The sequence below is a fragment of the Oncorhynchus mykiss genome, unplaced genomic scaffold (genome assembly GCF_013265735.2).
Source record: "Oncorhynchus mykiss isolate Arlee unplaced genomic scaffold, USDA_OmykA_1.1 un_scaffold_806, whole genome shotgun sequence".
In the NCBI taxonomy this organism is placed as follows: domain Eukaryota; kingdom Metazoa; phylum Chordata; class Actinopteri; order Salmoniformes; family Salmonidae; genus Oncorhynchus; species Oncorhynchus mykiss.
Window position 1 is genome coordinate 28,684 of NW_023494253.1, and position 20,222 is coordinate 48,905.

The 20,222-nt window shown below is 42.4% G+C and overlaps 1 protein-coding gene, 1 long non-coding RNA gene and 1 pseudogene across 2 annotated transcripts; 1 reads left to right on the forward strand and 2 right to left on the reverse strand.

The window, feature by feature from the left end:
- Nucleotides 1-374: 374 nt before the first annotated feature.
- On the reverse strand, nt 375-1,900 carry LOC118962847. The gene is made up of 3 exons (XR_005050116.1): nt 1,509-1,900; nt 1,041-1,423; nt 375-559 (listed from the first exon to the last, which is right to left on the reverse strand). It is a non-coding gene; the product is annotated as an uncharacterized LOC118962847 (long non-coding RNA).
- A 5,405-nt stretch (nt 1,901-7,305) lies between these two features.
- Nucleotides 7,306-13,804, forward strand: LOC110485841 (annotated as a pseudogene).
- A 5,248-nt stretch (nt 13,805-19,052) lies between these two features.
- LOC110485844 lies at nt 19,053-20,205 on the reverse strand. The gene is made up of 3 exons (XM_036974665.1): nt 20,016-20,205; nt 19,814-19,925; nt 19,053-19,549 (listed from the first exon to the last, which is right to left on the reverse strand). The coding sequence occupies exons 1-3, from the start codon at nt 20,151-20,153 to the stop codon at nt 19,296-19,298; spliced, it is 504 nt and encodes a 167-aa protein (XP_036830560.1). The 5' UTR covers nt 20,154-20,205; the 3' UTR covers nt 19,053-19,295.
- Between the last annotated feature and the right edge of the window lie 17 nt (nt 20,206-20,222).

Consider the following 20,222-nt stretch of genomic DNA (forward strand, 5'->3'; position numbering starts at 1 on the left):
TTTTCTGCCTTTGCTATATTTGCCTCTCGGCTGGGCCTGGGGCCTTGCGGGGGCTTCGGCACAAGGTTCTGAGACAAATAACAACAGTGGGGAAATCATATCACCATAGAAACCACATTTTTCACCATAGGCATGATGGTACTGAGTGACATGTCACATAAGGGTTAACCTTAGAATTAGAATCAGAATTAAAATCTGAATTCCAATACTATTAGTTCTAACTAGTAGGTGGTCCATGTGTCTTAATGGCGTTATTATTGCGTTGTAAACTGGTTTTCAACCCTTCGTATTACTAGATTGCAACCAACTGGCCTCCGTGACAACCAGACGTTTTGCAACAGAACTAAAATATGTTTCTTACCTTTCGAGGGCTATCCTGGAGGCAGTCTACCAGGGCTGGCAGGCTTAGTCCATCATGGCCAGCGGAATGGACATCTGCCATTCGAGGGCTATCCTGGAGGCAGTCTACCAGGGCTGGCAGGCTTAGTCCATCATGGCCAGCGGAATGGACATCTGTCTGGAGCACTTGCTCTCCAGCACTAGCTTGGAGGGTCCTAGCCTGGGGTATAGGAACATAAGGAAATACATATAACTTAAGCCCTCCATTATTATGCCCACTTTTCCAACTATAAACCATAACCTTAGAATTACAATCAATATTCAAATCTGAATTCCAAAACTATTAGTTCAAAACTAAACTCAGCAAAAAAAAGAAACGTCCTCTCACTGTCAACTGCGTTTATTTTCAGAAAACTTAACATGTTTATGGTTCATTGAACAAGCATGGGAAACAGTGTTAAAACCCTTCACAATGAAGATATGTGAAGATATTTGGTTTTTTACGAATTATCATTAAAATACATGGTCCTGAAAAAGGGACGCTTCTTTTTTTGCTGAGTTTAGTAGGTGGTCCATGTGTCTTAATGGCTTTATTATCACGTTGTAAACTGGTTTTCAACACGTCATATTACTAGATTGCAACCAACTGGTCTCTGTTACAACCAGACGTTTTGCAACAGAACTATAAGACGTTTTCTTACCTTTAGGGGGCTGTCAATGGGGCAGTCTACCAGGGCTGGCAGCCTTAGTCCATCATGGTCAGTGATGTCTGTCTGGAGGACCTGCTCTCCAGCACTAGCTTGGAGGGTCCCAGCCTGGGGTATATGAACATAAGGAAATACATTTAACCTTAGCCCTCATTTAATTATGCCCACTTTTCCAACTATAAATCATATCAATCTGTTTTTTACAGCATATAGGTTATACTACCAAGAAGATAGCCTCATTACATATCAAGAGGGATAGCCCCAGAATGAACAAACATTTTTTCATCACTTATGAGTCTTACTTTTAGAAGAATGTTTCTCAACGGTTTATGATTTCTATCCATTGTGCTTTCAGGCACCCTTCAGATTGGACCTGACTTTTTTTTTAAATAAACAAATACATTTTAAAATACATTTCAAACATTTTTTTTACAACATCTTGGCCAGTTATGCTGTACTTACACAGAATGTCTTCTTTGTCCACTCAAAGTGATTTATTTGAACATGAGGATGACTGTCCTTTGCAAAGCATCAACTCAACTGAGGCAAAAGCAGCGCACTAAACATTTTCTTGAGTTCGTTTACGTCATAGGCTTCTATATTCCATCGTACATTATGACGTCAACTACAAAAGCACAGAGCGACCACTCCGGGAAATTAATGCATTGTTTCTGATCACATACGATATCTGAATTTTTTTTACAATGTAACCCAATTAATTTAGGTTCAGTGAGGTTTTATCGTATTATATGGATAAATGTTGCCCTCTGTTGGCCATAACTGATATATTATAGTCAAATAAATCAAATCATTGATGGGTTTGGTGAGGGAAGACAGATGTAGTAAGCTGATATGATCAGGACATGCACACATATTGCCCATGAATGAATACATGTTTTAAGCCAAATGTCTATTTGTCCAAGACAGTCATTGTTACGCCTTTGCCCAATATAGCTTCATGTCACACATCTATCATAATTTATACAAACTGGATGAATGCAGGCTGTTGGTTTGTAAATGTTGTAAATAAATATGTATATAGTATGCATATTATTATTATTGTTTCATTCACTTATCTTTTTGACCTGCACTGTTGGAGTTCAGATCTTAAGAATTAAGAACTTCACTGTACCCTACAATTTCATCTGCGACCGACTAATAAACTAATCTAATCGACTGGTTCCAAGAATGACATTTTAGGTCAAGTAAGGCCCTAGAAATGTATTGCTCGTTATTAATTTGAGCCAACGTTATTTCTGAATATTCACCTTGCCTTTGGAACCTATTTCCCTTCATAGCACTTTGCTGTCACAAAGTTTGAATTGTAGTATCTGGGATCTACATCGGTTTATATTAGTTACTGTGCTGTTACTAAGCAGTAATGCATTACGGCAGTGTTACGTTACTACACCTAATAGGAAATGCACATGCGCACCGGGGTGCCGCGAACTGTAGAGCACGAGGGGTTTTGACTAAACGAAAACTAACTGTACTCCCGTCTCCTGCCTGGTCATTTCTCCACAACACAAATATTACAGTGGCGACGAGGTGATTAAACTACATAAACGGACATTGCTTGAAGGGAAGAATGTTGCGTGAGTAATGAAACTCAAAATAATTATGTAATTCGTCAGTTATTTTTGATTTTCTTTCGCCAGTAGAGAAGGCTAGCACTGCTAGTACAGTATTCAGGAGCTGCCAAGTAGCAAGACTATTGGAGTCCAGAACAGCGACACTGCCCTCTTGTGGTTAAATAAATATAAAAAACTGTCATTGAAATTAGGCGATCTCAGTGAAGAAATATTGTACACGGTGTGTACATAATTACAAATGAGTGCAGTGAATGAAGTAATTGCAGAAACTTCTGAAGTGAAGAGTTAGGTGAAAATTAAGGAATAAGGAAACTGAACAATTAACTGAATGGCAACCATTGGTCGAGTACCAGAGTTTGAGGCTACAAAAGAGGATTTTGATTCCTATTTGGTGCGTTTTGAGCGTTGGCTGGCTGCAAATGAAATCAAAGATGGAAAGAAAGCAGACGTATTTCTCAGTGTTTTGGGTCCAACTGAGTATGGATTGCTGAAAGGTCTCATTGAACCAATGAAAGCAGTGGAGTTGAACTATGCAGAACTGACTGAAACTCTTTCAAGGTATTTCAAGCCTAAGCCAATTCTCATTGCAGAACGTTTCAGATTTTACCACTGGTGACCAGAGTCAAGGGGAAACCGTGGCTGACTACATCCTTGCTTTGAAAAGGCTGGCAAGAACATGTGAGTTTGCACGATTTCTTGATGATGCTCTCCGAGACAAGTTTGTATGTGGTCTCACAGGTGAAGCATATCACAGAAGGCTCTTGTCAGAGAAGGACCTGACCTGTAAGAAAGCCTGTGATATAGCACTTGGACTCGAGCTTGCCCACAGGTATACTATTGAGCTATCGGGACATGCAGAACGTCAGAAAGGTGTTCACAAGGTCAGTGATGCACGTGGTGGAAAAAGCTCACAAAAGTCACACTTTTTTCAGTCCCGTCCTCAAGGTTACACAAGAACAAAGCAGCCCACATCTCAAAGGTCTAAGTTGCTACAGATGTGGGGGAGATAATCATCAGCACAGTGAATGTCGATTCCAAAATGAAAAGTGCCACAATTGTGGAAAGGTTGGACATTTACAGTAAGGCCTCAAAACGCACAGCAAGAGCGCACAAAGTGTCAGACGCAGCACAAGAAGAGGAAGGTACAACTGAAACAGTAGTGGAACTGTTCAGTGTACACAGCTCAACAACTAAAAGATGGAATCTATCTCAACATGGAGTTAGCGGGAAAACAGGTTAAAATGCAGCTGGACACCGGAGCGTCTGTATCTCTGGTTCCAGAGAGACTCTACAAAGAAAAACTGAAAGAGTGTCCTCTTCAGCCCGCGTCCATCCGCCTTTCTTCATACACTGGTGACACTATTCCTGTGTTAGGGCAGATCCAGGTACAAGTCCGATATGAGGGAAAGGAGTGGACGCTACCGCTTGTCATTGTTAAAGGAGAAAAATCAGCCTTGCTAGGCAGAAACTGGCTACAAAAGATCAAGTTGAACTGGGGAGAAATCTTCAGTCTGAGAAATGACAAACCAGTGAGTCAGGCTACACTCACTAACATGCTGGAGAAGCACAAATAACTTTTCAAAGATGGCTACGGTGAAATACAAGACTTCACAGCAAAAGTCAGAGTGCAAGAAGGAACCAAGCCTATCTTTCACAAACCACCTGGACCGCCTACAGAAGAATAACATAATCACGAAAGTAGCGAGGAGTGACTGGGCCGCTCCGATTGTTGTAGTCCCAAAGAAAGACAAGACCGTCAGAATGTGCGGTGACTACAAGGTCACAGTAAATCGCTGCATACTACCAGAGGAATATCCACTACCAAACGCTGAAGATCTGTTTGCCACTCTAGCTGGTGGGAAGGTTTTCAGTAAGCTGGACCTAGCATTCACTTATCAGCAACTGAAGCTGGATCCAGAGTCAGAACAGTATCTGACCATCAATACACACAAGGGGCTATTCAGATTCAATCGCTTGGCCTATGGAATCTCGACAGCTCCAGCGATATTCCAACAAACAATGGATCAGATCTTGGACGGTATAGACCATGTTGTGTGCTTCATGGACGACATCCTCGTGTCAGCACCAACTATTGGAGAGCACCTTGTAGTGCTGAACAAAGTGATGTCAAGACTGGAGAAATATGGAGTGAGAATGAAACGCAGCAAGTGTGAGTTCCTCCAGGACTCAGTGGAGTATCTCGGATACAAGATTGATGCACAAGGCCTGCACCCAACCAACAGCAAGGTGGAAGCAATCGTAAACGCACCAGCACCCATATATATCTCAGAGCTGAGGTCATTTTTGGGGCTCCTGAACTATTACGGAAAGTTTGTGGCAAACTTGTCCACATTGTTGCATCCGCTTCACCAACTGCTGCAGGCCGATACAAAGTGGAATTGGTCCCCACAATGCGAAGAAGCATTCAAGACTTGCAAACAGCGTCTGCTAAAGAGCAAGTGGCTTGCCCACTATAACGCAGAGATGAAGCTGAGACTCGCGTGTGATGCATCTCCATACGGAGTAGGAGCCGTCATCTCACATGTTCTACCGTCAGGTGAAGAACATCCTATTGCATTTGCATCACAGACTCTGTCACCAAGTGAGAAAAATTATGCTCAAATTGAGAAGGAAGCCCTGAGCATAATATTCGGAGTGAAGAAGTTTCACAAATACCTCTACTGAAGGAAGTTCCAACTGCTGACAGATCACAAGCCTCTGTTGGCCATCCTTGGACCAAAATCAGCTATACCAACCCTTGCTGCACTTCGAATGCAACGTTGGGCTCTGATATTGTTAGCCTACGACTACGAGATTGAGTATAGACGATCCAGTGATCACGCAAATGCCGATGCACTATCAAGACTACCATGCAATAGTGACTCCGACAGTGAAGATGATAGAGCAGTCTTCCAGATCTCTCTCATTGATGAACTGCCCATATCTGCTTCTGACATAGCAGAGGAAACAAGGAAAGACCCAGTGCTTTCCAAAGTCTTGGACTTAACATTAGGCGGTTGGCCAACCTTCGTAAATGACGATAACCTTCGTCCATTCATCGACAAGAAAGACCAGTTGTCCACTGATCAAGGGTGTGTTCTGTGGGGATCAAGGGTGGTGGTACCTCACAAATTCCAGAGGAGACTGCTATCTGACCTGCATGAGGGACATCCAGGGATCACTCAAATGAAAGCACTCGCTCGCAGTTATCTGTGGTGGCCTGGACTGGATCAGGACATTCAACAGCATGTAGGCCACTGCTCACCTTGTGAAGCTGTTCGCAACAAGCCTGCTGCTGCGCCTCTTCATCCATGGTCCTGGGCTGCTACACCTTGGGAACGCATCCATGTGGATTACGCCGAAATTGACAAGCAACATTTCCTTGTTGATGTCCATTCCAAGTGGATGGAAGTGTTCCCTACTCAACTGACCACAGCTGAGAAGAACATCAATCTTCTCAGACACCTGTTTGCATCCTTTGGACTAGTCAAGGAGCTTGTATCGGACAATGGCCCTCCGTTCACGTCAAACGATTTTGAAATGTTTCTCAAGAACAATGGAGTAAGGCACATCCTGTCACCACCTTACCATCCGGCATCAAACGGAGCAGCAGAGAGAGCCGTGCAAACCTTTAAGAAGGCCTGGACTAGACTCAAGGTTCAGTCTGTGCCCACCCACCAAAGGCTTCCGCGGTTCCTGTTTACTTACCGTAACACACCACACACAGTAACGGAATGTACACCAGCTGAACTGTTTCTGAAACGCCAACCACGTACCCGCCTGACATTGTTGAAACCAGACTTGTCAAGCACTGTGGCGAAGCACCAGCTACAGCAGAAGAAAGCTCATGACAGACACTCAAAGACTGTCAGAGAATTCAAAGAGGAAGAGAGGGTGATGGTACGTGATTTCAGACTCAGGTGTGATCTTGCAACGCAGAGGACCTTTGACTTACCAAGTCCAAATTGGTCATCGCCAGGTCAACGTTCATGTGGATCATCTGCTACGGTCCAACGCCCCAGCAGAGACATGCCGAGAGAACAAGAACAATAACGACCCCCAGGACTATTCTCCTGACTGTGGACGTACGGGAGAGACAGAGCCTGACCTTCCACCCGAACCTGGCCCACCACAGGAAGCCCAGGAGGAGCGGAGATATCCTATTCGACAGCGAAGGGCACCTCAACAGCTTGACCTGTGAGTTGAGCTGGTTAAGGAGGTAACGGACAGTAAAACAAACACTTTAATATGTCCTAGATAAAAGGAAAGAAAAAGGACATTACCTGGGTTAGTTATTAGGACACAAACTCCATCTTCGGGGCAGAATAATCCCCTGGATTTGTGCTGGGCTCTGAAAAGTCTGCTTCAACCCAGTAGTTGAAAAATGTTTAAGAATGCATTGTTCAGATATTGCATTAGTAGTTACCTAACATATTTACCTTGTTCTCTGGGAGTTAAACACTATGGGGGAGGAGTGTAGTATCTGGGATCTACATCGGTTTAAATTTGTTACTGTGCTGTTACTAAGCAGTAATGCATTACAGCAGTGTTACGCTACTACACCTAATAGGAAATGCACATGCGCACTGGGGTGCCGCGAACTGTAGAGCACGAGGGGTTTTGACTAAACGAAAACTGCCTGGTCATTTCTCCACAACACAAATATTACATGAATGAGGAGGCGGCTGCCATTGTTTGTGCGGAGAGTGAGGCATGATTCCTTGTTCAACTTGATTGAATCGGGCAACTGGCTAACTACTGTAAACTGAGTTGCAGGGTGGTCGCTGGTCCAATCCTTGTTTCTAGCTAGGTAAATTGTAATGATTATGTGCCAAATGTATTCGCTTCCCATTTTGCGTACTGTCCAGCTTTGGCGGTGTGCGTGCGTCCTGCTACTAGCATTATTAGCAGCTAGCTAATGCTATGTAGGAATACACATTAGACGAGTGTTTCCCAAACTCGGTCCTAGGGACCTCAGGGGGTTTTGGTTTTTGCCGTAGCACTACACAGCTGATTCCAATAAGCATCAAGCTTTGATTGAGTCAGCTGTGTAATGTTGGGGGGGGAACGTGCACCCCTTGGAGTCCCAAGGACTGAATATGGAAAACCCTGTGCTAGACTAGGATTCAATTTAGAAAGTGAAATTACAAGAATTGGAATCCTCATGTAAAATAACTAAGGTTAGATGGTGAGGAATTGTACATAGATTATTGAATTGGCATTTCAATTACCCTTCTGAATTTACTGTATTGTTGATACAGCGCCCACCCCCAAACTAGTCTCCAGTCTTGCCTAGCTTCAACTAACGCAAGTACCCCTTCTCTAGAATGGCAGAGAACGACGTTGACAACGAGCTGTTGGACTATGAGGAGCCTCAGGTTGCCCCGGAGACCGCCACACCTGCTGGCAAGAAGGAGGAAAAGGGCTCTTACGTCTCCATCCACAGCTCCGCATTCCGAGACTTCCTGCTCAAACCAGAGCTGCTCCGCGCCATTGTCGACTGTGGCTTTGAACATCCCTCTGAAGGTGAGCCTCACAGGCACTTCCCACCTTCAACCAAAGACTGTTTTTGACTTTGTCCATTCTGTGTGTGTCAAATGGCATCCTATTCCTGACATAGTGTACTACTATTGAGCTGGGCCCATAGGGCTTTGTTCAAAACTAGCGCTGTGTGTGACTGGGCCCTGGTGGAAAGTAAAGTAGGGTGTCATTTGGGACTCTGACAATGAGTTATCCATGTATGCCCCTTCAAGCATCACATCATACTTAAACTGGTCATCTCTGTATACCTGTCGCAAGACCCACTGGTTGATGCTTATTTATAAAACCCTCTTAGGCCTCACTCCCCCTCCCCTATCTGAGATATCTACTGCTGCCCTCATACTCCACATACAGCACCTGTTCTGCCAGTCACATTCTGTTAAAGGTCCCCAAAGCGCACCTATCCCTGGGTCGCTCCTCTCTTCAGTTTTCTGCCCCTAGTGATTTACAGTTTTATCTCAATCTCTTCATTCAAAGACTCAATCATGGACACTCTTACAAAGCAGCCACAACTGTCAGTGTGATGTGTTGTCTACCTTCTTGCCCTTTGTGCTGTTGTCTGTGCCCAATGTTTGTACAATGTTTTGTGCTGCTACCATGCTGTGTTGTCATGTGTTGATGCCTTGCTATGTTGTCTTAGGTCTCTCTTTATGTAGTGATGTGTGTTTTGTCCTATATATATTTTTTTTAAATGTTAAATCCCAGGCCCCAATCCCTGCAGGAGGCCTCTTGGTAGGCCGTCATTGTAAATAAGAATTTGTTCTTAACTAACTTCCCTAGTTACGTTTCTGTCTTTCAGTCCAACATGAGTGCATCCCACAGGCCATCCTCGGCATGGACATCCTGTACCAGGCCAAGTCTGGTATGGGCAAGACGGCTGTGTTTGTACTGGCCACCCTGCAGCAGATTGAGCCTGTGTACGGGCAGGTGAGTGGTTGAATAATGAAATTAATCTCTACCTTGTGGAAGCAGCAACTGAATTGCTGTTACATCCTCCCTCCTTTACTAAAAATAGCTTTCGATTGAGAATCCATTGAGTGCTTTGTAGTTTAGGAATAGGCTTAATCTGTATCTGGGGATACTTGCATAAGAAAGTGTCTAATCGCCAACTTTATTTAACCTTTATTTGGACTAGGCAAGTCAGTTAAGAATAAATTCTTATTTACAATGGCGGCCTACCCCGGCCAAACCCTAATGACGCTGGGCCAATTGCAGTCTGAATTTGTTCTCCTTTTAATCTCACTGTTTACACTGCTGTTCTATCCTATTGGATAATCTTGTGTGCTTTTTGTTTCTCTGCTGTCCAGAGAGTTCTGTATTAAACATCCTCCCCTACCTCTCTCTCTGTCTATACAGGTGTCTGTGCTGGTGATGTGCCACACACGAGAGCTGGCCTTCCAGATCAGCAAAGAGTATGAGTGCTTCTCCAAGTGCAGGCCTACCGTCAAGGCAGCCGTGTTCTTCGGGGGCCTGTCCATCAAGAAGGACGAGGACGCGCTGACGAAGAACAGCCCCCACTTTGTATTGGTAACGCCCGGCCGCATCCTGGCCCTCATCCGCAACAAGACCCTCAACCTGAAGAACGTGAAGCACTTTGTCCTGGACGAGTGTGACAAGATGCAAATTCAGACCACAGTAGGACGGGGGGGCTGATGCCAGATGTGAGTGACGGGAGCAAGGAGTAAGTTGAAACGTCACAGAGGAACGGTCAATTGAAAACGTGTTCCAATGTACCTACTAGCATACCACTTAGAATGCACTTCTAATACACTGTCCTACTAAGTAGTAGTGGATCTTGGAACAGAATGGGATAGATGGTGTGACTTAAGTAAGGATTTAGCCAAAACGTAGGAAAGTATTTACATTTTATGTAGTCCCGTGGTTATGTACATGTTCTGAAACTTAAAGTTGCAGTTTTACACACACACAGATGAACCCATCTCCCTAAATTGCACTTTGAAGAGGCAATCGGCAGTATAAACATTAATGAAGCATCTTCCTCGCTCCTGTTTTGGAGGGGTAGGTCTGGAGAAATTTAACCACTCTGAAATTCGTAGAGCTATATGCAAGGACTGACCGTCAATGATATCAGAATTATCATTTTGACCATGTTTTGAGACTATATAGTTTATTTTTGCGTTTACTTTGTTTACAAGCATTGGAATGAAACAAGCTTGTATTTTGGGTTCTGATGGGGTACGAAAGTTGAACTAAGCTCATGGGCATTTGTTATTCTTTTAATTTTAAATGTCTAAAAATGGATGTAGAAACTGCAGATATCCCCCCCCCTTTTTTTCAAGGGATTTTGGATATGGCTTAATATTCATGTAAAAAGTTCCAGTCTAGCACATCTATGCTTTGTCTTTTCGTGACTGTCTGTCTCACAAATGGCCAGAGTTGACCCTCTCTTCACCTGGGTCTGGGGCTCTGGACATTTTCGGGAGGAACAGTCCTGGCATTAAAGCTATAATGAAAAATAAAGTTCCATCCAGCTCTAGTACTAGTAATTGATGTTCACAATCAGATTTGTAGTTCTTCATTCACCAACACAGAATGTGGTTTACTCCTTTTTTTCACTTAATGTGGCTAGGTTTATAAAACTGCCCTAAATAGTGACACTTTCCCCATGTTCTATTCATTGGGGCACACTAGCAAAATGTTTAGCACTGGAAGTCCTGGTAGTCCCTCCCTGTGTTTGGTGCTTAATGAATATCTCCTGTAGCCCATGGAGGTGTTTGTGGACGATGAGACCAAGCTGACGCTGCACGGCCTGTAGCAGTACTACTGCAAGCTGAAGGACAGCGAGAAGAACCACAAGCTCTTCGACCTGCTCGACGTGCTCGAGTTCAACCAGGTACGGACAGAGGTCTTTTCAGAGACGTAATTTATAAAACATAAGTGAGTTGAATGTATTTTGTCCATGGATTTGAAAGTCACGTTTTTAAATACAATTTTACTCATTCAAGTGAACTAAGTCTATGCACTGACAAAGTTTCTGCCTGTGAGTTTTATGCCCTGTGTTTTTCGTCTTCAGAGTGTACATTTATTTGACCAGGGTAAAGCCAGGGTGCCATATCAGATGCAGCATGGGTTTTGTGCCCCATGTTTGTCTTCGGGGTCTCACTGCCATTTTCTCCCCTGTCTGAAGGTGGTGATCTTTGTGAAATCTGTGCAGCGCTGTGTGGCTCTGTCTCAGCTGAACTTCCCTGCAATCGCCATCCACAGGGGCATGGCCCAGGAGGAGAGGTGGGTTCTGATGGAGAGGAAAAAATCACTGGCTAAACCCTACAGTCTATGCACTTGTTAAAATCTGAGCCGTTTTGATTGGTATAAGCAATATTAGGATATTGCTTACACTTCAAGTCATCTCAGATATTAATAAGTGCATAGGGTTTAGGGGTAGATTTGGGATTGGGTCTTGGCTTTCATTGGGAATTTCTGATTTGGACAAAAGAATGTCCTCGACTTTTCCGTCCTCTTATCCGTAAACCGATAAGTGGTTGAGGAGTGTCAAATCGTTAGGAGGCAAACGGTGTCCTCGCCTCCTGCTGAGGAAGCATAAGTGTCCTTTGCTGAAGTTGAGATCTACCCCTCCCCTTTCAATCAGCTGTTTACTCTGAGAAGCATGCACATATTTAAAACGATAAGTAGCATATCGTTTTTATCCATACAATGTCTAGCTAAATGTCTTTTACTACTTTACACATTTTAATTTGGGATTCCACCCCTGTTAATGTCATTTGCATTAAATATGAATGGAGTCTAATTTCATACAAGCACATTTCCTCCTCTCCTCAGTTACTGTTGACTTTTTTTCAAAAGGAGGAGAGGAATGAGGAGTTGCACAATCAAATTGAGAATCTCATTTACTTGCACATTTTCTATAATAGTCATGTAGAAGAAGCTGTTATCCAAAGGGACTTAACAAGAACTTTCTCTCAGACAACATGTTTGTGGGTCACAGTTTCAGTGTACCCACAGGAGTGAAGCAGGATGTATAATGCCTGTTCTACTTATTCTAAATCTATGGGTGCCCCCCTTCCTCCCCCAGGCTTTCCCGGTACCAGCAGTTCAAGGACTTCCAAAGGCGGATCCTGGTGGCCACCAACCTGTTTGGCCGAGGGATGGACATTGAGCGCATCAACATCGTCTTCAACTACGACATGCCCGAGGATTCTGACACCTACCTGCACAGAGTGGCCCGTGCAGGCAGGTTCGGGACAAAATTAATTATTTCGGTCCATGGCCCTGTACAGCAGATGTTATCTAGAATCGAGATTAATCTCTTTGATGGTAAGCTTGAATGAAGAACAGACACATTTGGGCTAATTAGCTAATATCATGTCATCTGGTGAAGCTCCCTCAGACTACCCAAGTTCCCTAAACGCAACCACATTTAGAAGAGGAATTGCTTCCTGAATTCCTAGTGTAGCAATAAGCGACCTCCTGATAAATCACGTTTCCATGAATACCAAGGGGAACATGGCTTTAAAATACACACTTCCACCATCCTCCCTCCAAAGGAATTGCAAAGCAATGCGATGTGACTAATCATTTATTCTGCAATGGTAGTGAGTGTATTGTCGGAGGGGGGCTTGGCCGATCTGACCCTGATCAGGTCTGTGATTCAATAAGATACAGATTAAAAGGATCACCAGCACTGCTGCGTTAACCTCAAATGGATTACAAACAGATTTAACACTGTACACCAACATAACCCCGGATGCCCTTGCATTTGCCTAGGCATTAACAGAAAATACACACATAAACGATACACGGTATGTCCATGGGATCAGTTTAAGCCTCACTTTCCCAAAGTAGATGAACCAACCAGATCCTCTTTTCTGGGGAACTGATCGAAACTGATATGGGACCAGTATAGTTAGCGTGGCATCAAAATGAAACCATCTGACCTATTACTATTACACCTGTGCCACTTTGGTACAATAGCCCCAGTACATTGTGTCACTAGTTGATTGTGTGTTCATTCAGCTCTATATTAACACCATATGAAACCTCCCTCTGGGGTTACAGAACAGGTCTGGATAGTTTGCCACACACACTGGAATGGGCCAATAGTGAGGTGATGTTAATTATTCTCCCAGAGAGAGTTAACTGAGGTGAATCATTCCAGTACATTACCAGACACCAGTGATCCTAGAAAACAAGTGCAACCAAGACAACCGCTCTGGTGAAATGGTTGCCCGGGCTTGTTTATCATAATAAAGGGCAAGGCCCTGTTCACCTGACTAGGTGGAGAAATAGATGGGGGGGGCGTGGTATTGGGCGTGGCCAACAGTGCCTTCTCCGACCAACATTTTTAGAGGCCCTCCCATGGCAGCAGAAACAAAATGTTGCTGTTTTAAAACAATTTTGTCTGCTATTCGCAATTCTAGACATTTTGCCATGGGGAAAATAAAGTATTTTACAGTTTAATTAAGCTAGTTTCCTGCAATTCTACACATTTTGCCATGGCTTGTGTTGTGTTCTTATGCTACACTTCATGACCAAAAGCTTGTCAAACATCTCATTACAAATCATGGGCATTATTATAGAGTTGGTCCCCCCTTTGGTGCTATAACAGCCTCCACTCTTCTGGGAAGGCTTTCCACTAGATGTTGGAACATTGCTGCGGGGGACTTGCTTCCATTCAGCCACAAAAGCATTAGTGAAGTCGGGCAATGATGCTGGGCGATTAAGCCTGGCTCGCAGTCGGTGTTCCAATTAATTCCAAAGCTGTATACTCAAAGGACCATTATTGGCTTGTTTTAACCACTCCTATATAAATGGTAGATTATCAGACACGCAACAAGAAGGTCTGATATCATTATTACTGAAACAGGACCCAAGTGGTGTATATACAGTGCCTTGCGAAAGTATTCGGCCCCCTTGAACTTTGCGACCTTTTGCCATATTTCAGGCTTCAAACATAAAGATATAAAACTGTATTTTTTTGTGAAGAATCAACAACAAGTGGGACACAATCATGAAGTGGAACGACATTTATTGGATATTTCAAACTTTTTTAACAAATCAAAAACTGAAAAATTGGGTGTGCAAAATTATTCAGCCCCTTTACTTTCAGTGCAGCAAACTCTCTCCAGAAGTTCAGTGAGGATCTCTGAATGATCCAATGTTGACCTAAATGGCTAATGATGATAAATACAATCCACCTGTGTGTAATCAAGTCTCCGTATAAATGCACCTGCACTGTGATAGTCTCAGAGGTCCGTTAAAAGCGCAGAGAGCATCATGAAGAACAAGGAACACACCAGGCAGGTCCGAGATACTGTTGTGAAGAAGTTTAAAGCCGGATTTGGATACAAAAAGATTTCCCAAGCATTAAACATCCCAAGGAGCACTGTGCAAGCGATAATATTGAAATGGAAGGAGTATCAGACCACTGCAAATCTACCAAGACCTGGCCGTCCCTCTAAACTTTCAGCTCATACAAGGAGAAGACTGATCAGAGATGCAGCCAAGAGGCCCATGATCACTCTGGATGAACTGCAGAGATCTACAGCTGAGGTGGGAGACTCTGTCCATAGGACAACAATTGCACAAATCTGGCCTTTATGGAAGAGTGGCAAGAAGAAAGCCATTTCTTAAAGATATCCATAAAAAGTGTTGTTTAAATTTTGCCACAAGCCACCTGGGAGACACACCAAACATGTGGAAGAAGGTGCTCTGGTCAGATGAAACCAAAATGTAACTTTTTGGCAACAATGCAAAACGTTATGTTTGGCGTAAAAGCAACACAGCTCATCACCCTGAACACCATCCCCACTGTCAAACATGGTGGTGGCAGCATCATGGTTTGGGCCTGCTTTTCTTCAGCAGGGACAGGGAAGATGGTTAAAATTGATGGGAAGATGGATGGAGCCAAATACAGGACCATTCTGGAAGAAAACCTGATGGAGTCTGCAAAAGACCTGAGACTGGGACGGAGATTTATCTTCCAACAAGACAATGATCCAAAACGTAAAGCAAAATCTACAATGGAATGGTTAAAAAATAAACATATCCAGGTGTTAGAATGGCCAAGTCAAAGTCCAGACCTGAATCCAATCGAGAATCTGTGGAAAGAACTGAAAACTGTTGTTCACAAATGCTCTCCATCCAACCTCACTGAGCTCGAGCTGTTTTGCAAGGAGGAATGGGAAACAATTTCAGTCTCTCGATGTGCAAAACTGATAGAGACATACCCCAAGCGACTTACAGCTGTAATCGCAGCAAAAGGTGGCGCTACAAAGTATTAACTTAAGGGGACTGAATAATTTTGCACGCCCAATTTTTCAGTTTTTGATTTGTTAAAAAAGTTTGAAATATCCAATAAATGTCGTTCCACTTCATGATTGTGTCCCACTTGTTGTTGATTCTTCACAAAAAAATACAGTTTTATATCTTTATGTTTGAAGCCTGAAATGTGGCAAAAGGTCGCAAAGTTCAAGGGGGCCGAATACTTTCGCAAGGCACTGTATATAGATCCAGTCCATTAAAAAAATTGGAGACCTCTTACACTTCAGTGTTGTGATGCAAAAATCCTAGCAAAATGCTTGGCACATAGAATTTAAAAAGTATTGTCAGATATTATTCATCCTAATCAGACAGGTTTTTAACATGGGCGATACATTGGAGATAATAAAAGACAAGTACTGGAAACAATAGAACACTATGAAATATCGGGGACACCAGGCCTGGTTTTCATAGCTGATTTAGAAAAGGCTTTTGATAAAGTACGACTGGAGTTTATATATAAATGCCTAGAATATTTCAATTTTGGGGAATCTCTCATAAAATGGGTTAAGGTTATGTATAGTAACCCTAGGTGTAAAATAGTAAATAATGTCTACATCTCAGAAAGTTTTAAACTATCTAGAGGAGTAAAACCAGGTTGTCCACTATCGGCATATCTATTTATTATTGCCATCGAAGTGTTAGCTGCAAAGATTAGATCAAACAATAATATTAAGGGATTAGAAATCAGGGGCTTAAAAACTAAGGAGTCATTGTTCGCTGATGATTCATGTTTTCTTTTAAAACCACAATTGGAGTCTCTCCACGGCCTCTTAGAGGATCTAGATACTTTTGCTATCCTCTCTGGATTAAAACCAAATTATGATAAATGTACCATATTACATATTGGATCACTAAAAAATGCACATTTTACATTACCATGTAGTTTACCAATTAAATGGTCTGACGGAGATGTGGACATACTCGGTATACAAATCCCAAAAGAAAGAAATTATCTCACTCCAATAATTTTTTATAGAAAGTTAGCAAAAATAGATAAGATCTTGCTACCTTGGAAAGGAAAATACCTGTCTATTTGTGGAAAAATCACCCTGATTAACTCCTTAGTTATATCACAGTGTACCTATTTGCTTATGGTTTTGCCTACACCTAGTGACCTGCTTTTTAAATTATATGAACAAAAAATATTCAATTTTATTTGGAACGGCAAACCAGATAAAAATTAAAAGGGCCTATTTATATAACGAATATGAATTCGGTGGGCAGAAATGATTAAATATTAAAGCATTAGACCTCTCACTAAAGGCATCGGTCATACAAAAGTTATACTTAAATCCAAACTGGTTCTCTAGTCAATTGGTACGAATGTCTCATCCTATATTCAGGAAGGGCCTTTTCCCCTTTATTCAGATTACACCTGCTCACTTTCGGTTGTTTGAAAAGGAAATAATCTCCAAAATATCTTAATTTTTTTAAACAAGCCTTAGAAAGTTGGTTGCAATTTCAGTTTAATCCACCTGAAAGGACGGAACAAATAGTACAACAAATATTGTGGTTAAATTCAAATATACTAATTGATAAAATTGTATTTATCGAAGAAATGTTTAAAAAAGGTATAATTTTAGTGAATGATATCATAAATAGGACTGATGGAGTTATGTCACACATGCAGCTAACACAGACATATGGAAATGTCTGCTCTACCCAAAATTACAACCAATTAATTGCAGCATTACCACAAAAATGCTGTGCCATATAAATTGCAAAATAGTTGGGAAGAGATTTTCGATGTACCCATTCCATGGCACATGGTTTATGAATTGATACGCAAAACAACGCCGGATTCAAAACTTTGAATTTTTCAATATAAATTACCATACAAAATTCTTGCAACTAATAGAATGTTATATATATGGGGGATACAATCTTCCCAGCTCTGCAGAATCTGCTGTGAGGAGGCAGAGTCATTAGATCATTTATTTTGGTATTGTCCATATATAGCTCATTTTTGGTCACAGGTCCAGGAATGACTGAAGAATTGCAACATTTGCCTAGAACTAACACTACAAATAGCAATACTGGGTGATTTGAAAAGCCATAGTCAATCAATCAATAATATAATAATTATTTTGGCAAAAATGTTTATTTTTAATTTACAATCTGTAGAAGCTATGAGAATAGGAAGGTTCAGTTCTTTTGTGAAGCATCACAGCACAGTTGAAGGATATATGGCAAGTAGAAATCCGAAGTGGATGATGTTGAGAGACAGATGGGAGGGGTTGAATGGAGCTGAAGGGTGGGACTAATAACAAGATAAACAATGTAAAGCATACCGGATCTGTAGGATGTATATAGGTTCGGAGCTTTTGTGAAATAGCATAGTTACAAGTATAAATCAAACTGGAAGGACATCAGAAATAGAGGAAGGACTAAGAACAAACAAGAGAGAACTGTTGTGGAGTAGACTGTGTCTGTAGAATGTGTATAGGATGTGTGGATTGAAGGTAGAGGCAGAAGTGTTTATTAGTTTACTTCAATTGGGGGATCGGCGGTAGGGTTTGCGGGGAATAATAATAAAGGTATATTCTTTAAAAAAGTATGTATGTCTATATAGGTATGTGTATGTGTATATATATATATATATATGCATGCGTGTATGGATATATATATTTACCCAAAAAATATGGGGGATTGGAAATGATGCAGACAATTACATTGGAAGCAACATTCTATCCGCAATATTAAGCTAAAAGAAAAAAAAGCTGTTCGATGAGGTTAAGGTCAGGGCTCTGTGCAGGCCAGTCAAGTTCTTCCATACCAACCTCTGAAAACCATTTATGTTTGGAACTCCCTTTGTGCACGGAGGCATTGTCATGCTAAAACAGGAAAGGGCATCGTAAAGAATGTAATTGTATGCTGTAGCGTTAAGGATTTCCCTTCACTGGAACTATAAATGGCCTATCCCGAACCATGAAAAACAGCCCCAGGCAATTCGTTATTCCTCCTCCCAGCATTAGTTGGCACTATGCATTGTGGCAGGTAGCGTACTCCTGGCATCCGCCAAACCCAGACTTGTTCGTCGGACTACCAGCTGGTGAAGCGTGATTCATCACTCCAGAGAATGCGTTTCTACTGCTCCAGAGTCCAATGGCGGCAAGCTTTACGCCACTCCAGCCAATGCTTGGCATTGCGCATGGTGATCTTAGGCTTGTACTTATATTCACACAGGACACCAGATAAGACAGGAGAAGTACTCCAGATATAACAAACTGACCCTAGCCCCCGACACAAACTACTACAGCATAAATACTGGAGGCTGAGACAGGAGGGGTCAGGAGACACTGTGGCCCCATCTGATGATACCCCCGGACAGGGTCAAACAGGAAGGATATAACCCCACCCACTTTGCCGAAGCAAAGCCCCCACACCACTAGAGGGATATCTTCAACCACCAACTTACCATCCTGAGACCAGGCCGAGTATAGCCCACAAAGATCTCTGCCACGGCACAACCCAAGGGGGGAGCGCCAACCCAGACAGGAAGATCACATCAGTGACTCAACCCACTCAAGTGATGCACCCCCCCTAGGGACGGCACTCTATAGTGCTTTAGAGATTTATTCCCTCTAAAAAAATATATAAAATGAGGGAATTATTCAAATGTAACTCTTATTATGTCAATTGCAATTAGGTTAGGGCATTATTATAGCCTATACTGGCTATAACGACTGGCACAGTGAACATACTCATAACAATGATACTGTAGTAGACAGCAAATTGACCTTAAGAATCTATAGCATGCAGGTGGGTCTTTAAAAAAAAAACTCAAGAAGAAGATCAAAATAGATGCAAGTTGTGTTTATTTAATTAAATGTGGTGTAATAAAATGAGTTGTGAGTAGGGGGGGTTGTCTCCCTCCCTCTTCTGTTGGCTTTGAGAGTTTATTTAGAAAGTGGGTTGGGGGAGGTGGCAGCAGGGTTTTCCCAAACTCGTCTTCTGAACAGTTACTTTTGTATTTTTTTTTGCAGGGGAAGCAAAATAGTTTTGCCAGGGCGGCTGTGATCCGCGGGAGGAGAGCCTGTTTTTTCTTAGGCTCATCTGCAGCCACAGTACCTGAACAGGTGACAGAGAACAAGGCATGAAATCAGGGTCGTGTTCATTAGGGTACACAGTAGCAAAATATTTTGAAACGGAAAACAAAAACAAGCATTTGTTATTGGCAAGTTCAATAAAGTTCCTCCCTGTTTTAGTCTGCGGTCTTCCATTTAGTGGCTAATGAATAAGACTCTGATAACTTCATCATAGTCTCCCATTCATACATTACAATAGTGTGCTGAAGACAGATGCACATGTTGACTGACAGAAATGAGGACTTACTATCATTGCCAAGAGGAGACACCTTGTTCTTCTTCTGGTTCTTGTTATTTCCTCGCTTCTTCTTTCCTGACTTCCTCACTTCTTTCTTCATAGCCTCTTCCTTCTCTTTTTTCTTAGTAGAGAGAGAAACAGATATGAGTCGATGCCTCACAATCAAACAGCCCAAATAACTAAACGATCTACTGGTTCTTGGCCGTCTCACCTGTGTGGAGGTGAGGTCTTTGCAGAGGGCGCTGCTGATGGGCTTGGTGCTTTCAGAAAGGTAGCTAATTACCTGGGACTTCTCAGAGATGGCTGAGCTTACACTGGTCTTTTCCAAATCAGTGCTGTCATCAGCCATCTCCTCTAGGTCCTCTTCTAGGGTTTCCCTCCAAGCCAGGAGCTCCTCTGTGAAGGTGACGTCACTCCT

Excerpts from the sequence above, each read along its gene's own strand:
- LOC110485844 (XM_036974665.1), bottom strand. The coding sequence starts at position 20,153 with ATGGCTGATGACAGCACTGATTTGGAAAAGACCAGTGTAAGCTCAGCC. Across the intron at positions 19,926-20,015 it reads AAGACCTCACCTCCACACAG|AAAAAAGAGAAGGAAGAGGC; the intron begins GTGAGACGGCCA and ends CTCTCTACTAAG. Across the intron at positions 19,550-19,813 it reads GTCTCCTCTTGGCAATGATA|GTACTGTGGCTGCAGATGAG; the intron begins GTAAGTCCTCAT and ends TCACCTGTTCAG.